We start from the raw sequence: 18,375 nt of genomic DNA on the forward strand, positions 1-18,375 counted from the left end.
CGTAAAGGGTGACGGTCGCCTGTGTCTGGATCTAAAAATTGGTCCTTGAACGCACCACAAAGACTACATCTGGCACATACGTTGTGGGCCTGTGTGAAATGAAGTGCCCTGGGGAGCTGTAGGAGCCGCTATTAGCTGGGAGACCAAACAGCCACACAGAGTTGGCCTCAATCGTGCCAGTTCTCATTCGATAAGGATGTAAAACAAGAGTCTTCTCTTCTGATGCACTGGTTCTCTAAACTCAACAACCAGTCAGAACAATCTCGTTCACCCACTCGTTTTCACACAGGGATTAAATTAGTTGTCATCTGCAGCCTTATCACTGGATGCCACTAAATCCTACACACAGGGCCTTTAACCCAACATAGATTATCAAACTGGTTCAGCTACTACCACATCATGTTCTGTGGTCAGTATATATTTAGGGTACTACAGTTCATTGCTCGCATGCATTAGCTTGAATGCATAATGCGGTCGCAGTTATCAGATGGTTAAAATTCGCTTTCTGAATATGAATAATGAGGTTTAGGTTGGTCAGGGTGGATCACATTTCAACGCGCGTACAGATAGATCTATATAAATCGAGCTTTTATCGTAAAGGTTTCCTATCGTGCCCCGAACTAAAACCACAGCTCCTAACTACATCCGAAATGTGTTGGACATCCTTGTTTTTTTTTTTGTGTTCAGCGGTTTATCTCTGCCAGCGTGTCCGTCCCCTGCAGCGCTCTGTCTGCCTGAGTTAGCATCACCTTTTTGCAGATCGGTAGCACAGGAGTGCCACCCTCTCCTCCTCCTCCCCGTCTTCTTCTAGAGTGAGCACATATCTGCTGTAAAGGAGCTTTATCTCCCCTATATCTCCTGGTGTTCTCTGCACCGGCCCAAATATGTCACTCACTGCAGGTTTTTGTTTTTTTTTCTTCTTCCCTGCAGCCGCTAGCTACAGCAGAGTCTCTGTCTGCAGATGGGATTCTTCCCAGGCTGACAAGCACTCAGAGCTGTAAACAGTCCCAACTACCGCTCCACAAACTGGCCTGAAAGTCAAAACCGTGGTCTAGTTCACACTTCGGATCTGTCAGATTGAGTTATCTGATATAAATTGTGTGTCATCCTCTTGGAATATTACTGTTTAAGTGGTATTGCAGATAATTTAAAGCTGTGCACAATCTCAGTCCTCCTCTTCCTCCCGCTGTGTCCTTCCAGTTTTTCGGGTGCTTCTAAAAATAACATTAAAACCATCTCATTAAAGATTTATCAAAGCTGCATCTGGCCGGGGGTGGGGAAGATAAATTTGAGGAACCGCGTACGAAATGAGATCATTAAAAACATAAAATAAATTACATGTAAATTGCTATTTGGAGAGAAGAGAAATGGAAAAAACATCTTGTCTCTCTTTGCTTCCCGCAGTGAACAGGCACAAGCCATGGATCGAGACGACGTACCACGGCATCGTAACAGAAAATGAGGCCAAAGTTCTCCTGGACCCTCCTCTGATTGCACTGGACAAGGATGCTCCTCTACGCTATGCAGGTGAAGTAAAAGCTGCTGCTGTTCACTTCACTCTAAGTGAAAGAGGAAGTTGATTAATCACCGTGTACGTATTCAACTCTGTGACAGACGCAGAGAAAACGGCATAAATAATGTAAAATGTTATAGATGTTTCAATGAGCTTTAAAGCCACGGGATCTGAATGAATTATTTATGGGCTGAATTAATTATTCTGAAGCTTTAACGTGGAAGAGAGGCCTCTCAGCTGGAATCGTGAGTGTCATAAGGATTTCATGATCTCATGTTAACGTGTGAAGGCCTCCCTCCCTGTAGGGTATTTTATTTCAGTGGAGGTTATTTCTGAGCTATTTCACAAATCAAATGATGCCTGACTGTAACTGCCAGGTCTTACTTTCATTTCTTTGTTCACTGTAACGTCTGCTAGTGGCTCGACGTCCTCCTGCACATGCGATTTTTATGACTCGCCTGTCATACTAAGGTACAGCTGGCTACCATATCCTCCAGATCAGTCCCTTTGATATTCAGATCAAAAAAAAAATGCTTTTCATGTGTCTCCCCCTCCCAGCAGAGAGGCGCAATTAGTGTGCTTTATGTACCAAGGCAGCAGGGTTTTTTATTTTTTTATTTCATCACATCAGGATTGACTTTGGCCAGGATTCAAAGCGCTGCAGCACTGGAAATGATTTCCCACCAATTCACATCACACGGGTGGTGTGATCTTTTGTCCGCCGCTCTCCTCACACTTAGTGCTCTCACTCCACTTTATGTGGCTGTTTTAATCTCAGATTACTTCTCCCGATTTAGAACGTGAGGCTTTAACGTCCACGTGCCGACCAGAGGAGACGTCCACGTACGACATTCCTCATAAAGCGATGAGAAAATTTGATTGTTCTCCAGAGCCCATCGGGCCTGGCACTCTCTGAGGTGGACAACGTTCAACAAGAGGCCCCGGAATAGAAAGATGTGCCCATTATCTGCAGGATGTTTGCCTCCTTTCACAGTAAATTAGGAGTGAACGCGGAGCTCCGTGCTCCCGCTTCTTTCGGGCCTGGGCTCCCCTTTTGATAAGCAGGGTTTTGTAAGCGGACTGCGTGTCCCTGTGAACCAGCTACGTCTCTATAGTCAGAGCGAGCAGCCTGGCTTCACGTGGCAGCATTGATGACCTGCCCTGTCATGCCATCCTCCTCCTAGTTAGTCCATCTGTGTTCCCTTTAAAGCTCAACCACGGGCCATTCAAAAGGCGCTGTCACAGGCTCTTAAATCAGATCACTGCAAATAGGTGAGTGTTTACCATGAAGGCAATACTATGGATGTTACTTAGACATACACCACCCACCTAGACCACACCAGGCACCCCCACACCATAGCAACGACACTCCTTGATGGCAGCAACCATCCCCAGCAGGATATGATTTAAGAACAACTTTAAAAAAAACATGAAAACCAGCACAAGGTGTTGACCTGGCCTCCAAATTCACTAGATCCCAAACTGATTAAGCATCAACAACATTCTGTTACCAGACCCCCTCAGAAGACCCATGTCCATTCTCTGATGTGTCACGACTGTTATGGAGCGACAATGGAGACCTACACAATATTAGGAAGTTATGCCTGATCGGTGTCTATTTAGTCATGACCCAGAGACTACAGCAATTGGTGACATCCAGGTTGGAGCAGTGAAGCTAATGAGACTGTACCTGCACAAGTCATGCATTGCCAAGATTAGCGTTGGCCAAAGTCACCAGTCTGAGCTCCACAACTCCTCTTTAGGAAGCCTGTGGGCGAAGTAGTCCAAACCAAAGTCATTAAAATGAGCTCAGTGTTCCACATTTCTAAAACAAAGCTAAAACGAAGGCAGCTGGACGCGTTGCCTCACTCATCTATCAATGTCGATGCACGACTGAACCCCTAACACAAGTGAGAACCACGAAGAGGGAGTAATTTACCCACCAGATTTAGTTATTGGAACCCAAGAAGAATAATAGACAAAGCGGCAGCAAGAAAATATCATTGTTCTGCAGCAAAGTTCCTGGAAAGGGTTCAGCAAACTGACCTTTGAGTGAATGTGGAACAACTCTGTGAATTAAACTCTGTGTTAATTTAGTACCAGCGGCTAAAAGGCCACTGTAGGTCAAGACTAACAATCACTGTGATGGCTGGGTTGACCCAAGCTAAGAGGCTTGCCAGGATATTGAAAAGCTAAGGAGTTCCTAAAACCTAAAAGCTCTGATGGGCACAAAGGCCATAACTCCCGAGTGCCACCAATGTGAAATCCCTCCATTAGCCGTACGCGCTTATCCTTCGTCCACCGGATGAAAACAATCTGACCACGTCCAGCTCACAAGAGACAGTGGAAGGGATTTAAAATGGATGGAAAGATTTTAATTATATTTCAAATTATGGTGAATAGATCAAACACAAATGAGTTACTTCCTACTAAGGAACACAGTTCACAAATTTCATCTTTCATTTTTTTTCTGTCTTTAATATAAACAACCCAATATTTATCATTTTTATTTACACTAAAATTAAGACTATAGGTCTGCTGTAGTGGAATTAAAACTCAAGCACTCTCGTTTTGCGTGTACATATACTGCGTGTACAATGCTTGCATCCTGGTAGCGCATATTTTAGGATTGAAAGTTTTTTATCACATGCATAAACCCCATCTGTTCCTCTAGATAAATGGAAACCCTTTCTTTAGCAAAACGCACCAACGCTACATCTGTTACAGCTGCTACAGCTTTTAAGTAAAACACAATTTGCTTGAGGTCTGACGCAGCAAAACTGGGAGTTAACAACAATTTGAATTAAGTCAGCTGATTTATTGCAAAGCCTCAGTTTACACTAAAGACAACTATGTAAATGAAAATTTAAATAGTTGTTGCTTGTGCCACTTCACTGGTTTCTTCCTCCGTAAAGGATTGTCTTTAATAAAACTGCTTTGACATTTCATAAATGTTTAAATCCGTCCATTTTCCATCCAACAGAAGATTTCTGATGGTGTTTTTTTTTCCTCTTGTAACTTGACATGTTTCCTTCCTGTCCTCTCATGTGTTTCATTCTGAGCTTTAACTCGTCTTTTAACTGATCTGGGTTTATCTTCTCTCCCTTCCTTGTAGAGAGTTTTGAGGTGACCCTCACTGAAGAAGGTGATCTTGGGCTCTTTCTTCTGCTTACTTTGTTACTATTAACCCACTAACGGCAAAAAAAAAAAAAAAAACGGCATCCACACTTTTACACAGAAACTCCTGCTCATGCTCTGTGATTTCCCCCATTTGGTTTTTCTCAACTTTGCATTTATTTTTCTCACCTCGAATTATTTGGACTTCCAACAGCTGGATGAAAAGTGTGATGTGGGGCTGACTGATCTTAGAAATATCTGTGCATGAGACATCCATTGCAGTTTGCAGACCCTAACAGTTTTTCAGCTGTCGCCAGGATAGAGAAAGCTGCTTAAAAACAGGAGTTTCGGTCACTTTTCTCGCCCAGTTAAAAGCCACATTCACTGATAAAAGTCAAATTGTAAAACCTGCATCCATATCTTCTTAACGCTTGTGGCAATTGAAGCACAAATTGGTTTTTAAAAACGTGCTCCTGTGCAAGTGACTCCTGTAGACCTTTTTAATCCTTCAAACTAGATTGCTGAGATTGTTAACTAATGCAAACTCTCTGCTGCAAAGTTTCTGTTGTTGCATCTTTGCCTCAGTGGGTCTCCTGAGTTAATCCTCCACCACTAATCTCCACCATTAGCATGGCTGCAGTTATCATTTGATGTGGATGTCAAGCAAGTTGATATTTCTAACCCCAGTTCTCATCCAGTACCTTTTTTTCTTTTGTTTGAATACTGTTGTGGTACCGGTTTGGTTATCTATGATTTCACGGTTTTGTTTGGATTCATTTTGCAGTAGTGAGAGGCTAAATTACACAGGAAGACTTTTAAGGTTTAATTGTGAAAAAAAAAACAAGCAAACATATTATTAGAAGTGCTTTTCTTTCACAGATTTTTTTGGGGGTTTTGATGGCTGAATTGGAGCTGTATCACTTCAACGCAATGTACTCTATTGTTAAGAATTCAAATTTAATTTCTTTTATTTATGTTAATTTATGTTAATTATCGTTTCTCTTTTAAGATAGGTTTTTCCAAACGACCTTCCCTTCAAATCCTGTGCTGAGCTTGGTTCCATGACTTTGATTTATGATATTTTAAGTACTCCTGTGAAATGCCTGTCCACATATTTTCAGTTTCTGCCTGCATGACTGGATGCAATGTTTTCAAGTGGCTTGGAAAAAAAAAAATACACTCTGTCTACTGATGCTCAATGTCCCACACCCTCTCCCGACTCCCTTCCCCAACTCCTCACCCATATGACGTGCATTTGGGCTTCCTCCACAGACACCACGCCACCCCAATCTACAACAACTCCTTGGCTCCCACAACCTGTGGCTGATGTTTTTTTTTTAATTTATATTATTATTTTTTTGCGTTAATTCACCTGTTTTGCAGTTAACATTTTTTTTTTTTTTTTTTTTAAGTTTATTTTAAATTTTAATTTCACAGCTGGCATCAGTCAGTCATTCTGAGCAAAGCTTTCTTTTGGCTCTTAACGTGTTCAGGTGAGATTTGCGGCTTCTGGGTCCACGGGCAGAATGTCCCTTTCGAGGCGGTGGTCCTGGACAAGTCCACCGGCGAGGGGGTCATCAGGGCAAAGGACAAGCTGGACTGTGAGCTGCAGAAGGAGCACACCTTCACCATCCAAGCCTACGACTGTGGAGAGGGTCCCGATGGCGCCAACATGAAGAAATCCCACAAGTGAGTCAACCTGAGCCGTTTCAGATCTGATCTGTGGGTTTCCCTCCATCTTAGCCACTTAGCCAGATTCTGTTTGGCTCCTCACATATGTCCACATCCCAGAAAATGAGAGGTCAATTGATGATTTATTAAACACAAAATGAAGATCTGCCCGCAAGTCTATATAGAATAATTTATCTACATTCACACATAGCCCATCTGGTGTGTTATTTATTTATTTTTCGTGGGTTAGGAGGCGGTGGGCTTGCAACCACCGGAAAGTGTAAATATAGATTTCGTGGTTTTTGTAGAAAATCAGAAGTCTTTATATTAAATCTGGCTCATTGTGGGAACTGTCAAGAGAGTCCCGCCCCAACTCGGTCATATAATTATCCATGAACATTCAGTAACTGTGGTGACATGAATAAACATCAGGACTCTCAAATAAAAGAGTAGAAAAAAAGAGTGTTATGAGCAACTTAATGGACTTTGCCTTATCACGAAATAAAAAGTAAAAACTATACGCTTATATTTTTGTTTTGGGTTCTCTCAGGTCTGGATTAGTTGATTGATTCAAATAATATTCTCATGCGAGGATCTGATGCTTTTCTTTGTTATTACATTAGAGGAATGTGAATTAATTGGGCTTTTGGGCTTTTAGTTGATCAAAAATGGATAAATAAAAAGCTGTTGACTAAATGATAGGGTTGGGAAAAAATATCAAAATGGTAATATATCGCAATACTTTTTCTTCCGATCCGCTATAAAGTGCAATAAATTGGAAATGTATCATTTGAATTAATCTTTGACGCAACTAGTTCAGGCATTTAAAACTTCTCAGTGAACTCTGTAAAATATTGCAATATATCGCAATATCATAATATTGCATATATCGTATCGATACACAGACACAATACTCTAGTATTGTGATACGTATCGTATCGTAAAGTTCTTGCCAATACCCACCCTTACTAAATGATAATGAATAGTCGTTGCTCTAATGAGGTCCAGTTGCAGTCTGAACATAGTGTGCTCATTATAACCTTCACGAGCTCTTTGTGACTTTGACTTTCTACCAATCACCAGGATTTGACACTGGATAAAAGTAGCCAAACACAAGAAAAACAAATGCATTTCGTGCTAGTCTCAACTCTTACTACGACCCATGACAAGGCAGTGTGAACACAAACGTGAAATGTATTTATTCGACCGAAACACCCAAGCGTGAAACCGCCCTAAATTGAACTTGAACACCTCTCTCATCTCCGTCAGGGCGACCGTCCACATCCAAGTGAACGACATCAACGAGTACTCCCCGGTGTTCAAGGAGAAGTCCTACAAAGCCACGGTCATCGAGGGGAAGAAGTACGACAGCATCCTGAAGGTGGAGGCGGTGGACGCGGACTGCTCGTTCCAGTTCAGCCAAATCTGCAACTACCAGATCGTGACCCCTGATGTGCCCTTCGACATCGACAAGGACGGTAAGAACCCTCACGCAGCCGCCTCGTCTCTGTTCCCGGAGGAGGAAGCAGCAGATCGATTTGTGTAAACAATGATACCGCAAGGATGTAGTTTATAATTCAGCGAACCTCGCACAGGCTCGTGAGACAATGACGGCCATCATGAAATGTCACCCAACTTCGTCAGTGATTAGTGTCGGACTCTGTGAGATTACTCACCTTTGTGCCTTCTAAAACGATATTAAAAGATTCATTGAAAGGCTTCAGATATGATGCAGATCAACCAGTATCACGACACATAATGTTGACAATGAATTAGTGTTTGTGGTGGAGATGAAAAAGAACCTGAGATAACATCAACAAACCCCATCACCTTCTCATTTCCTGCATACACGTTAGCTTGATAATGAACTCTCAGTTCAGCATCTCAAGAAAAAACACTCAGAAAGCGACGTCAGGCGCCCTATTTTGCTTTTACTTTGGGTTCATTTTAATGTCACTTGAGCAGAGCTGCAGCTTTGAAGTTGAACAAAAACTGATCCTGCCTTTTCTTTTCCTGCTTCTCTCAGGTGTCATCAAGAACACAGAGAAACTGAGCTACGGCAAAGAGCGCATGTACAAGCTGACTGTGACGGCATACGACTGCGGAAAGAACCGAGCCTCCGAGGATGTGCTGGTCAAGATCAGCGTCAAGCCCACCTGCAAACCCAGCTGGCAAGGTATCAAGCTCTTCTCTCCTCCCTGTAGGTGTATCTGTGCCTTGTGTCTACCGCTCAGCTGTTAAAGAACATCTTTTCATCATATTCTCTCGCTTTTCCAGGGTTCAATAAGAGGATTGAATACGAGCCCGGCACAGGCAGCCTGGCCCTCTTCCCCAGCATGCACTTGGAGACCTGTGATGAACCCATCACTTCCATCCGAGCCAATATTGAGCTGGAAACCAACCATATTGGGAAGGGCTGCGACCGTGACACCTACTCCGAGAAGTCGTTACACAAGTTGTGTGGTGAGTAAAATGCTCTGGTAAAAAAAAAAAAAAAGTTGTCTTTTCACGCATCTGCAAGTGCTGAACATATTTCCTCCGCCCGTCTTTGTTGCTTTAGGAGCCAGCTCCGGCACCGTGGAGCTCCTGCCCGCACCCAGCAGCTCCACCAACTGGACGGTAGGTCTGCCCACCGACAACGGCCACGACAGCGACCAGGTGTTTGAGTTCAACGGCACCCAGGCCATCAAGGTTCCTGAGGGTATGGTGAGCACCAACCTGAAGGAGCCATTCACCATCTCCGTGTGGATGAGGCACGGCCCCGGGGCCCACGAGAAGGAGACCATCCTCTGCAACTCTGACAAGACGGGTTAAGTTTGCTCCAAATCTTTCTGTGCTTATTTAAAGTCATGCTCTGTTATTCCAAGGGTTGCAGACCTATGTTTTAGATTAAAACTGTCTTTCACTTGCATGTTATTTAGGAACTTCTCTGACTCAAAGACTAGCTGCAAGTTACGTATGAAGTTAAATAAAATCCGCGGCACCTTTTTTTATTCTAACTCATAAGATAGAACTTGCATCATACAAGCTTTAATCATTATCCATTCGCGCAGTTATCTGGAAATTGCAGCATTAAAAGGTCTGTTTTTAACTCTTGTGGTGTTGGTGTGGCACACTCATTACTGCTGCACATATGGTATCTGAAAGCATGCATCTGATACAAGGATTAAAAAAAAAGAAGCACCATCTCCTCAGCGTTAGTGCCCATCTGGCTCACCAACTTCTACGTTTTCTTCCTCACCTCCTCTGAGTGACTTTTTCCATTTTTCTGTCAGTAGTTGTACCTTTTTGCGTGTGGTCACAGTCACTCTGTGGCTCCTTGATCTTATTGACTGTAAAGTCTCTGCCGTGGTCAGAGAAAGAGGGAGGGGCGCAGTCCGTCGGCTTCTGTTGGGCCGCTTATATAAGAAGGATTACATCAGTACGGCTGTGGCCTGGACAGGAAGCTCCCATAGGCGATGATCTCAGCGTCGTTCGTGACCTCCATTCGTTCGGCACTGAGTCGCAGGGACATGAATCTCACGTTCTGTTCATTTCTTACACAGACCATATATATATATAAAAATAAATAAAAAACATAAAAATTAAATTTAGCGGCATCAGTGGGCGCATACTCATAAATCGACGAGGTGGCTCTTTGCTTAAGAAATTAAGCTTTGGTTTCAATTCTAGGAGGAAAATCACATTTATCAAAAGGAATCTAAATCGTAACAACAAGACAGGCCAGTGGTGTAATTATTCTGAGGCACATTTTTACTGCACTCTTGGCATCAGCTGTAAATAGAGCGCAACAATACCACGAGCCACAAAAGACTTGATGCTGTTATGGTCTCTATAAAAGATACAGCTGCACTATTGAATAAGACAAAGTGCTAAAGTAGTAAATAAATAAAAATAAAATGTCATGTCTCATTCATCACTTAGGTCAGTTAATGATTTACACATTAATGTTTTGCAGTTTCTTTGTCCTGACGCCTCGATCTCGTTGTCTTTGCAGAGATGAACAGACACCACTACTCCCTCTACGTCCACAACTGCAGGCTGATCTTGCTCCTGCGCCAGGATCCGTCGGAGGCCGAGAACTACAAACCAGCAGAGTTCCACTGGAAACTCGACCAGGTCAGCCGCTGCTTAAACCGCACTGTTGGCGCACGATCGTAGCAAGATCTAAAGAAAACTCAGGATTTACACCGCTCATGCTGCGACACATTTCAGGAGCGTTAAAAAATATGTGGCTGTTCTATTTTTCCTGCTTGATGCTTGGAAATGGTGTAAATACGAGTAGATCGAATCGTTCAGGCAGGAAGTCCAACCATGGGAAATTTTTCAAAATAAAATATGCAGTCTTTTACATTGAAATATCAACGTGATGTATTGGATTCACCACGGTTCAACTTCAAATAATAGAGCAAAATTCACACTTAACAGCCAACCAGGTTCATATAGAGGGATCATTCATATAGGCAAATAAGATTTTTGCTTGACTATCGTTCTTTTTAAATACCCGCAACTCATCATCAGTCATCGCGCGATGTTTGAATCATCACATGGTCACGTCCACCCGCACCAGTAGACGCTCTGCTCCAAAACGTGCCTGGTGTGGCAGCGTAAAGAGTAAAATAAGCTGCAGCTCTTCTTCATTCCCTCTGTTGTGTTCTCCGCAGGTGTGCGACAAAGAGTGGCATCACTACGTGCTAAATGTGGAGTTCCCCAAGGTTTCTTTGTTCGTGGACGGGACTACCTTTGAGCCGTTCCTGGTTACAGAGGACTACCCGCTGCACGCCTCTAAGATTGAAACCCAGCTCACCATTGGGGCCTGCTGGCAAGGTAAAGCCAGAAATTACCTTTTGTATTTTTACAAAAAAGCAAAGATGAATCGTATAAAAACCAGCAACCCTCTAACGTATGCCTGATACTCTATGCGTCAGTAAAAACTTGCTATTTTTAATGATAAACAAGTAAAATATATTCTACCTGTTATTCTCTTGCCTGCAGCGTGCATATTATTTTACAGTCGGCCCTCGCAGTATTAACTCTCTCTTAATTCTCAAATGATGCACCGTGACCTCTTTGTGCAGCGTCTGAATCTCTCCTGCAGATCCTCAACCTTTCCTTCCCTGTCTCTCCCTGCTCTCTTGTCTCTGTCCTTTTCAGAAAACTCAGGACATGACAATGACACTGAGACAGTCCCTGAGCCCACCTCAGGTTGCTCAAGTCTTTCCCACATTCCTCAGATATGTCCATGTGTCCCGAATGTCCCACCATTTTAACTGCATCCCTCATACCATTTGGACTAGAATGATCCCCACGCATTCTAGCTGCCAGCACATTTATTTTTGTTTGTTTGGGCAGTATCGATGAGTCTTGGTGTGATTCAGTGCTTCCTGGTTTATTTTTATGTCGTGTGCTCTTCACCCTCCATTTATTCGCTCTTTTAACCACAGCCTGATACCAGCAGGACAGAAATAGACACGTAATGAGCACAAAACTGTGACCTGGCTGCAGCGTTTCGGCCGTGTTGGCTTTTCTCAGAGTGAGACCTTGGGTTTAATAGCAGCATCTAGTCCGTATCAGATAACAAACCTACGGCAACACACACACACACACACACACAGAGCACCGCATGACCTTGAGATGTAGTCAGTCGCTGATGCTGCAGTGGTGCAGACTTAATGCTTGATATGATTAAGCAGTAAAGACACAAATAGTTTTCTCTCATTCAGCAGGATCGATTGCACCTCATCTCTACAGTTGTATTGAAATGTTCAGAATCTCAGTTTCAGAACATTTTTTTAGTTAGTTTCATTGTTTTGTGAAAATAAGGCGACCATAAAGGGATTAATTTTTCATCATCGTAGTTAATCCTTTCTCTGAGTTTCTTTTCTCCCATTGATCCCATTTCTTTTCCACAGCAGTTCATCCTGTTAATGCAAATGTTGCATGTGCCATCATTCGCCACGTCTCGCTCTCCGGCCACACACACACACTAACTCGCATGAACTCCATTCACGCCAGCTTTGCACGTTGAGGCGGCAGCATGCTTGAATCTCCATGGGAGGTGAAGCCCGTTGTGCGTCCGCATTAAGAGTAACCGCTTCTCGTTTCGTCTTTATTTTGACGTGACCAGGCGCCAACGGTCGAATGGCTCAGTTCTTCCGGGGGAACCTAGCGGGGCTCATCATCCGCTCTGGAAAGCTGGAGAACAAGAAGGTGATCGACTGCTTGTACACCTGCAAGGAAGGACTTGACGTGCAGCTGCCTGAGGAGGTGGCTTCAGCCGTCAAGGTGAGGAACGGGAAGAGTTTTAGAAACAGGAATGCACTCAGGCTGCAATATGAGGATATTTCTACATCCAGAAGACAATTAAACCTAATGGGGAAGTCATGACACCAAATCAGGTTCTATATGTGAATTGTTTGGAAAGCGACACCAAATTCCAAAGCATAAATCACATCATGCATTTACTTATATGCATTTATATGATCCAGAGCAGTAGTTGGAATATTTTCACACATTTTCATCACTTCTGGCTTTATTTGTTTTGTGTGGCTTTGTTTGAACAACTTGTTTTTGTCCCTCCTGGGAACTCATCAAGTAACCTCACGTTTACCCCCGCCTCGCACAGAAAAAAAAAAATCTAATTGAATGTTTACATAGTTAGTAGGGGCATATATTTGCCTTCTGAATAGATTATCGAGATTATCACCAACCCCTGTCTCAGACTCAGACTAGATCATCTCACATCACTAAATCCGTCACCCTGTTTTTTTCTCTTCTCAGGTGGAGTTCAACCCCAACCAGTCGTCTCTGACCGTGGAAGGCGACGACATCGACGCCTTCGACAAGGTCATGCAGCACATCTCCTACCTGAACTCCCGCCAGTTCCCGACACCCGGCATCAGGCACCTTCGCATCTCCACCACCGTCAAGTGAGTAGCAGAAGCTTAAAAAAAAACAAATAAAAGAAAAACTTGTTTCTTCTTTGCTTGGTTTCTACGTGCTTCTGTCACCTCCTCGATCAGCCTGCAGCAGCTTAGTATCTTAGTGCAGATATGAAGAGAATATATTAAAACTCTTCTTTTTATCTTGTGAGTCTATTCCAAGATTTTCCCCGGTTGATGAATATACACAAATAAAGTTTTTATAAAGACTGATCAGTTAGACCAAAGGATAACCATAGAATAAGAAGGGGTCCGTGGAGGAACGGAATGGAGACAGACCACATTCAAAATACCAAATGCCTTTGCATCTTCATCAAAAAATAAAAGTAAAGATGAATTTTTTTCTTTTTTTTTGTATTTGATGTTCTTCCCCAGATGCTTCAACGAGGAGTCCTGCGTGACGGTGCCAGACGCTGAAGGCTACGTGATGGTGCTGCAGCCAGAAGAACCCAAGATCAGCCTGAGCGGCATCGACCACTTCGCCCGCAGCGCCGCTGAATTCGAGAGCCAGGAAGGAGTGACGCTGTTCCCCGAGCTGCGCATCGTGAGCACGATCACCCGCGAGGTTGAGGCCGACACCGAGTCCGAAGCTGTGGAGGGAGCTGACGATGACCCCACAGGTAAAAGACGCCAACGTCTTACGATATAATTTAGTTAACGGGTAAATATTCATAAGGATTCGATGTTCGCTTGAGTTGTAATCATGCAACACGGTCACATGTGTAATCTTGTCGAGCCTCCTGACGCAATTGAACACAGAGAGATATTTAAGTAAATTACCTGAATTTGTTTGCAGCCCCAGTGACTTAACCGTTGATAGCCGTGTAGGTATACAGTAACATGTTAGGATTAGGCCAAAGGGATGAAGGGATTGGACAGACTGAGTAATAGAGGAAGGGAGCGAGAAAAGAGATAAGTTGTTTACTACTTTATGGGAGGGGTCGGTGACCATCCGCGCCATCTGTTGGGCTCGTCCATGAGCTTAGGGGACAGACAATGGACGTGCACCGAGGCTGACACAGATACAGCCAGATTCCATGTCCTGTGGCACAGAGCAGGCCATATGGGACAAAGGCGCTTACAGAGATCTGTTGCTATTACCTGCATTAACCTGCACCAGCAAACAAGAGATGTGACAGCAGATGATTAGGAGCCCCCCCGAACGGGAGCTTCCGTAGAGTCAGAAGGTGCAGACTGCTGGTGTAAGAAATATGAATGTTGATTATTAAGAAAACACATATTAAATAATAGAATCAGTTCTTTTTGGATGAGTTTTTGAACAGTTCGAGTGTCGGTTCAAGTCAATAGTAACTTACTTCCTAAATATTCAGTAGAATAAAATAAATTATACTGACAAAATTACTAATTTAACATCAATTTCTGTTCAAAAAGTAACTAAATACTTTCAAAATATGGCAAAGGTCATGATGAAGAACAGCTATTTTTATTAACAGTACAGCGCTATATTAATATTAAGGTGGCTTAACCCACTGTACCGGTCGGGGTGTCCTACACAAGGTTGCACTATTTGCCAGTTTTCCTGATGTCTGAGCTGCATTGTCCCAGATTGCATGATCTGGGAAACTTACCCATCTTACTGTCTCAGTTCAGTTCTTTATCTTTTTTCGGTGTCAGGGTTTTTTCCATTTATTGATATTTGAAATGAGATCACTAACATTTGTTCCTCTGCACTGACATACAGCTGAGCAACTTTGTGCTTGTGCTTGGAAAATGCATTGAAGAAGAAATTTGAGAAACACCGAAAAGACGTAGTGTCAGATTTTGTGGGGCTTTTTTTTAAATGCTAAATGTTTGGAAGCTCAAGATGAAAACTACCTTCGTAAGTTACAAGAACGTTGAACCTGCATAGAGTCTGATCTTTGTTCATTGTTCTTACAGTCCAAGAGACGGTGGTGTCGGAGGAGATCATGCACAACCTGGACACCTGTGAAGTGACCGTGGTTGGAGACGAGCTGGACGGGGAGCACGAGAGCCTGGAGGTGGACATGTCCCAGCTGCAGCAGCGCGCCTTGGAGATGAGCTCATCGAACCTGGGCCTCGTCATCACTGGTACAGACAGCGGGCTCTGCTGGGAATACCCCAACTATCTCATAGCACACGAGAGCTTTACAGCTTCACATTAGAAGGAAATCCACTGAAATATGTTTAATTTAGGTCTTCAACAGGGGGTCGCTAAATGTTCGGTTGATTAAACATTTTTTATATATTTTTTTTTATTATTTCCCCCCACAGATTTATTACATTTTTTCAAATACACATTAACATGATTCCAACATATTTTAGTAAAGGGATAAATGGATGCAGAATCGTTATCTTTCAGTCAGCACTTCACTCATACAGCGATACAGGAGCACACGTTTTTACATAGAGCGCCACACTAGCCCAGACCTGTCAATATAAGCCTCCAGGAGGCAGTAGGCCACGCCCCTATCGTTGCTGAGCCAATCACGACTCTGTCAGGTTCCCCACTATTGACCAAGAGTCTATTAAGTCCCAGGTGAAATATTATACTATCTGCTGTTGATTGAAATTTAAAAAAAAACAATATTTGAACCTTATTATTATTTCAATACTTTGATATTGAATGGAAAATGGGAATATGAATATATATATATATAAATTAATATAGAACACATATAGTAGGTGGGAGGTCCCTTAGTTTGGGGTTCCTTGGCCTGAAACATGTTGAAGACCTCTGATCTAAAGTATAATTTTGAGGATACTGAAATGAAATGGATTTAAAATCAGGTTTATCTACTTTTTTTTTTATAGATATAGTGGCTGTTTAAAATGTTTTTGACACAAGCTTCCTTCTTTGTGCTCCAGGTGTGAACACTATGGCCAACTATGAGCAGGTCCTGCACCTTATCCGATACAAGAACTGGCACACCGAGGCTCTCTTTGACAGGAAATTCAAGCTGGTCTGCTCTGAACTCAATGGCCGCTACATCAGCAATGACTTCAAAGTCGAGGTAGGATCAGGATGAGCGGCCTGAACCATTCTTATGTCCAATCACGATGCTCTACTAATGTTTCAGAAATGTAAATCGGCTGACATCACTTTTGAATTGTCTGCATTCTCTCCAGGTAAATGTTATCCACACAGCCAACCCTGTGGAGCATGCCAACAATGCCATGGTGCAACCCAACTTCATCAACCCTATCCATCACGCCTCTGTGGATCTGTCCGGTCACAACCTGGTCAACGCTCACCAGGCCTCAGGTACCGAAACATGGGAAACGCAATAGAGCTTTGCCTTTGTTCATTTTTCTCCATGTTGCCTAGACAACCCCTTTAATTTTTCTCACTGGTGATCATGGTATGGATGGTAGAACACAAACATCGAAATAAATATACATTTATTTAAATTAATTTAATTAATGACGCCTGATCGTGATGTTTTACAAACCAAATAATCACAGTGTGTTTGTGGAGTTCCCTCAGCTGTTGAGTTTGATGCTAAACGTCATAATTAAACCAGTAATCTGCTTAATTGCTGTGCTGTGGGGAAAGGTTTAGTTTGTGTTATAGAGAGCATTGCTGCCCATGGATTAGTTTATTGACCATAAGTAGGGCAGATACGTAACGCTGGTGGTGAGCCAGTTTTTTTTTCTTTTTTTAATAATGGCACAAGTTTATAGATTACACTCGTGACATCTGCACCTGTCGTGATCCCAAGTACAACCTTTTATTTCCTGGCTCCAGGAATCTCCTCGGCTGACGGGCTCAGTGAGTCTTGTGCTATTTCCTGCTAAAGCTGCGCATGAAACCCCCTGACTTGGGAGCTTCTTTAACAATGACCAAGTCAAAGTGATCTACCTAGATATAATATATATATCCTACTACCCTAAGTTATATTAATTGTCTAAAGAGCTATTTATCTATCCATCCATCTTTTGTTAGATATTGTTTCCCTGCACCTTTAGAAAAATAGCGGTGTCCCTTTAAGAAAGATGGTGGTCTTGTGTTGTTGATGTTGTGCAAGGCCATGGATGTGTGCAGCTGGACTGAGGGCATGTTCAATAAAAATTTAATATATATATATCTTGGTGTCCGTTCTGAAGGTGCAACAGATAAATGATAGACTAGCATCAAAAACCTACCTTCGAGATTTACCGGCTGATCGCAATCAGTGTGTTGAGCACCTCTGCACTAAAGCAAGCACTAAGGTGACTGTGGCAAGAAAAAAACTCTGTAACAGGAAGAAACCTTTCAGCTCAAATGAAGCAACAATCAGAGTGATGGCTGCTGGGTAGAAATACAAAAAACGTGAGGGAGAACAAAAAGAAGAAGAGGAGCATCAGAAACAAGCAGCACATTCAAGGAATTTAACTCCATTGTCTTTGCTCATTGGTACAAAACAAAGCACTTAAATAAGCGTTAAAATAGAAGCGTAAAAAATAGAAAACTGTACAACATAAATTAGATTTACGGAATTAAAAAAATCTAGAAAAAAAATAAAGGTCAGGAGCAGATTTATACAATGGACTTGAACAGTAAGTGGTAACTGGGCGAATGAGCCAAAATAGCACATGTAGGTAGTATAGAGAGGAGAGGATAAGTGCTCAGTGCATCATGGGAAGTCCCCCAGAAACCCAGACTTAAAGCAGCTATTATTACTGCAAGGAAGAGACGCCAAAACCACACATCACCAACTAAGCTCCAACAATTTCCACCGCAGCAGCCGAGGGCCCCAGGAAATCACAATAGCCGCTTCCTCCGCAGTGCACATGTTCCCACGTGCAAATCAAATCTGCTTTACATGTCTGGTGTTTGTTTTTGTTTGTGTTTCTCCCAGTGGTTCCCAGCGCCGCCACCATTGTCATCGTGGTGTGCGTTAGCTTCCTGGTGTTTATGATCATCCTGGGCGTGTTCCGCATCCGAGCCGCTCACCAGCGCACCATGAGAGACCAGGAGAACGGCAAGGAGAACGAGATGGACTGGGACGACTCGGCCCTCACCATCACCGTCAACCCCATGGAGGTAAAAGAAAAAAAAAAAAGATGATGAGTCAGTAGGAAGCGCTGCGTGTGGTGAGATTGCAGTTTAGACAGATTTCTACCTACTAATCCATTCTGGGTGCTGTTCAGACTGTGGCCTAGTTTTTATCT

The 18,375-nt window shown here is 42.9% G+C and overlaps 1 protein-coding gene across 5 annotated transcripts in view; it reads left to right on the forward strand.

Moving 5' to 3' along the window:
- Window positions 1-18,375, forward strand: part of clstn1 (calsyntenin 1) — a 38,514-nt gene that overhangs the window by 15,449 nt on the left and 4,690 nt on the right. The window contains exons 2-18 of one of the 5 annotated variants that reach the window (XM_047607882.1): window positions 1,405-1,527; window positions 4,629-4,658; window positions 6,124-6,319; window positions 7,571-7,779; window positions 8,328-8,477; window positions 8,579-8,764; window positions 8,862-9,110; window positions 10,299-10,420; window positions 10,966-11,128; window positions 11,456-11,506; window positions 12,429-12,586; window positions 13,082-13,230; window positions 13,618-13,862; window positions 15,142-15,312; window positions 16,090-16,235; window positions 16,351-16,486; window positions 18,063-18,247. In XM_047607882.1, the coding sequence (XP_047463838.1) occupies window positions 1,405-1,527; window positions 4,629-4,658; window positions 6,124-6,319; window positions 7,571-7,779; window positions 8,328-8,477; window positions 8,579-8,764; window positions 8,862-9,110; window positions 10,299-10,420; window positions 10,966-11,128; window positions 11,456-11,506; window positions 12,429-12,586; window positions 13,082-13,230; window positions 13,618-13,862; window positions 15,142-15,312; window positions 16,090-16,235; window positions 16,351-16,486; window positions 18,063-18,247 (2,669 nt within the window). Of the gene's footprint in view, window positions 1-1,404; window positions 1,533-4,628; window positions 4,659-6,123; window positions 6,320-7,570; window positions 7,780-8,327; window positions 8,478-8,578; window positions 8,765-8,861; window positions 9,111-10,298; window positions 10,421-10,965; window positions 11,129-11,455; window positions 11,507-12,428; window positions 12,587-13,081; window positions 13,231-13,617; window positions 13,863-15,141; window positions 15,313-16,089; window positions 16,236-16,350; window positions 16,487-18,062; window positions 18,248-18,375 lie in introns of all 5 variants that reach the window. The other 4 variants (XM_047607904.1, XM_047607896.1, XM_047607889.1 and 1 more) reach the window with 4 other exon arrangements.

The sequence above is a fragment of the Mugil cephalus genome, chromosome 1 (assembly GCF_022458985.1).
Source record: "Mugil cephalus isolate CIBA_MC_2020 chromosome 1, CIBA_Mcephalus_1.1, whole genome shotgun sequence".
In the NCBI taxonomy this organism is placed as follows: Eukaryota; Metazoa; Chordata; class Actinopteri; order Mugiliformes; family Mugilidae; genus Mugil; species Mugil cephalus.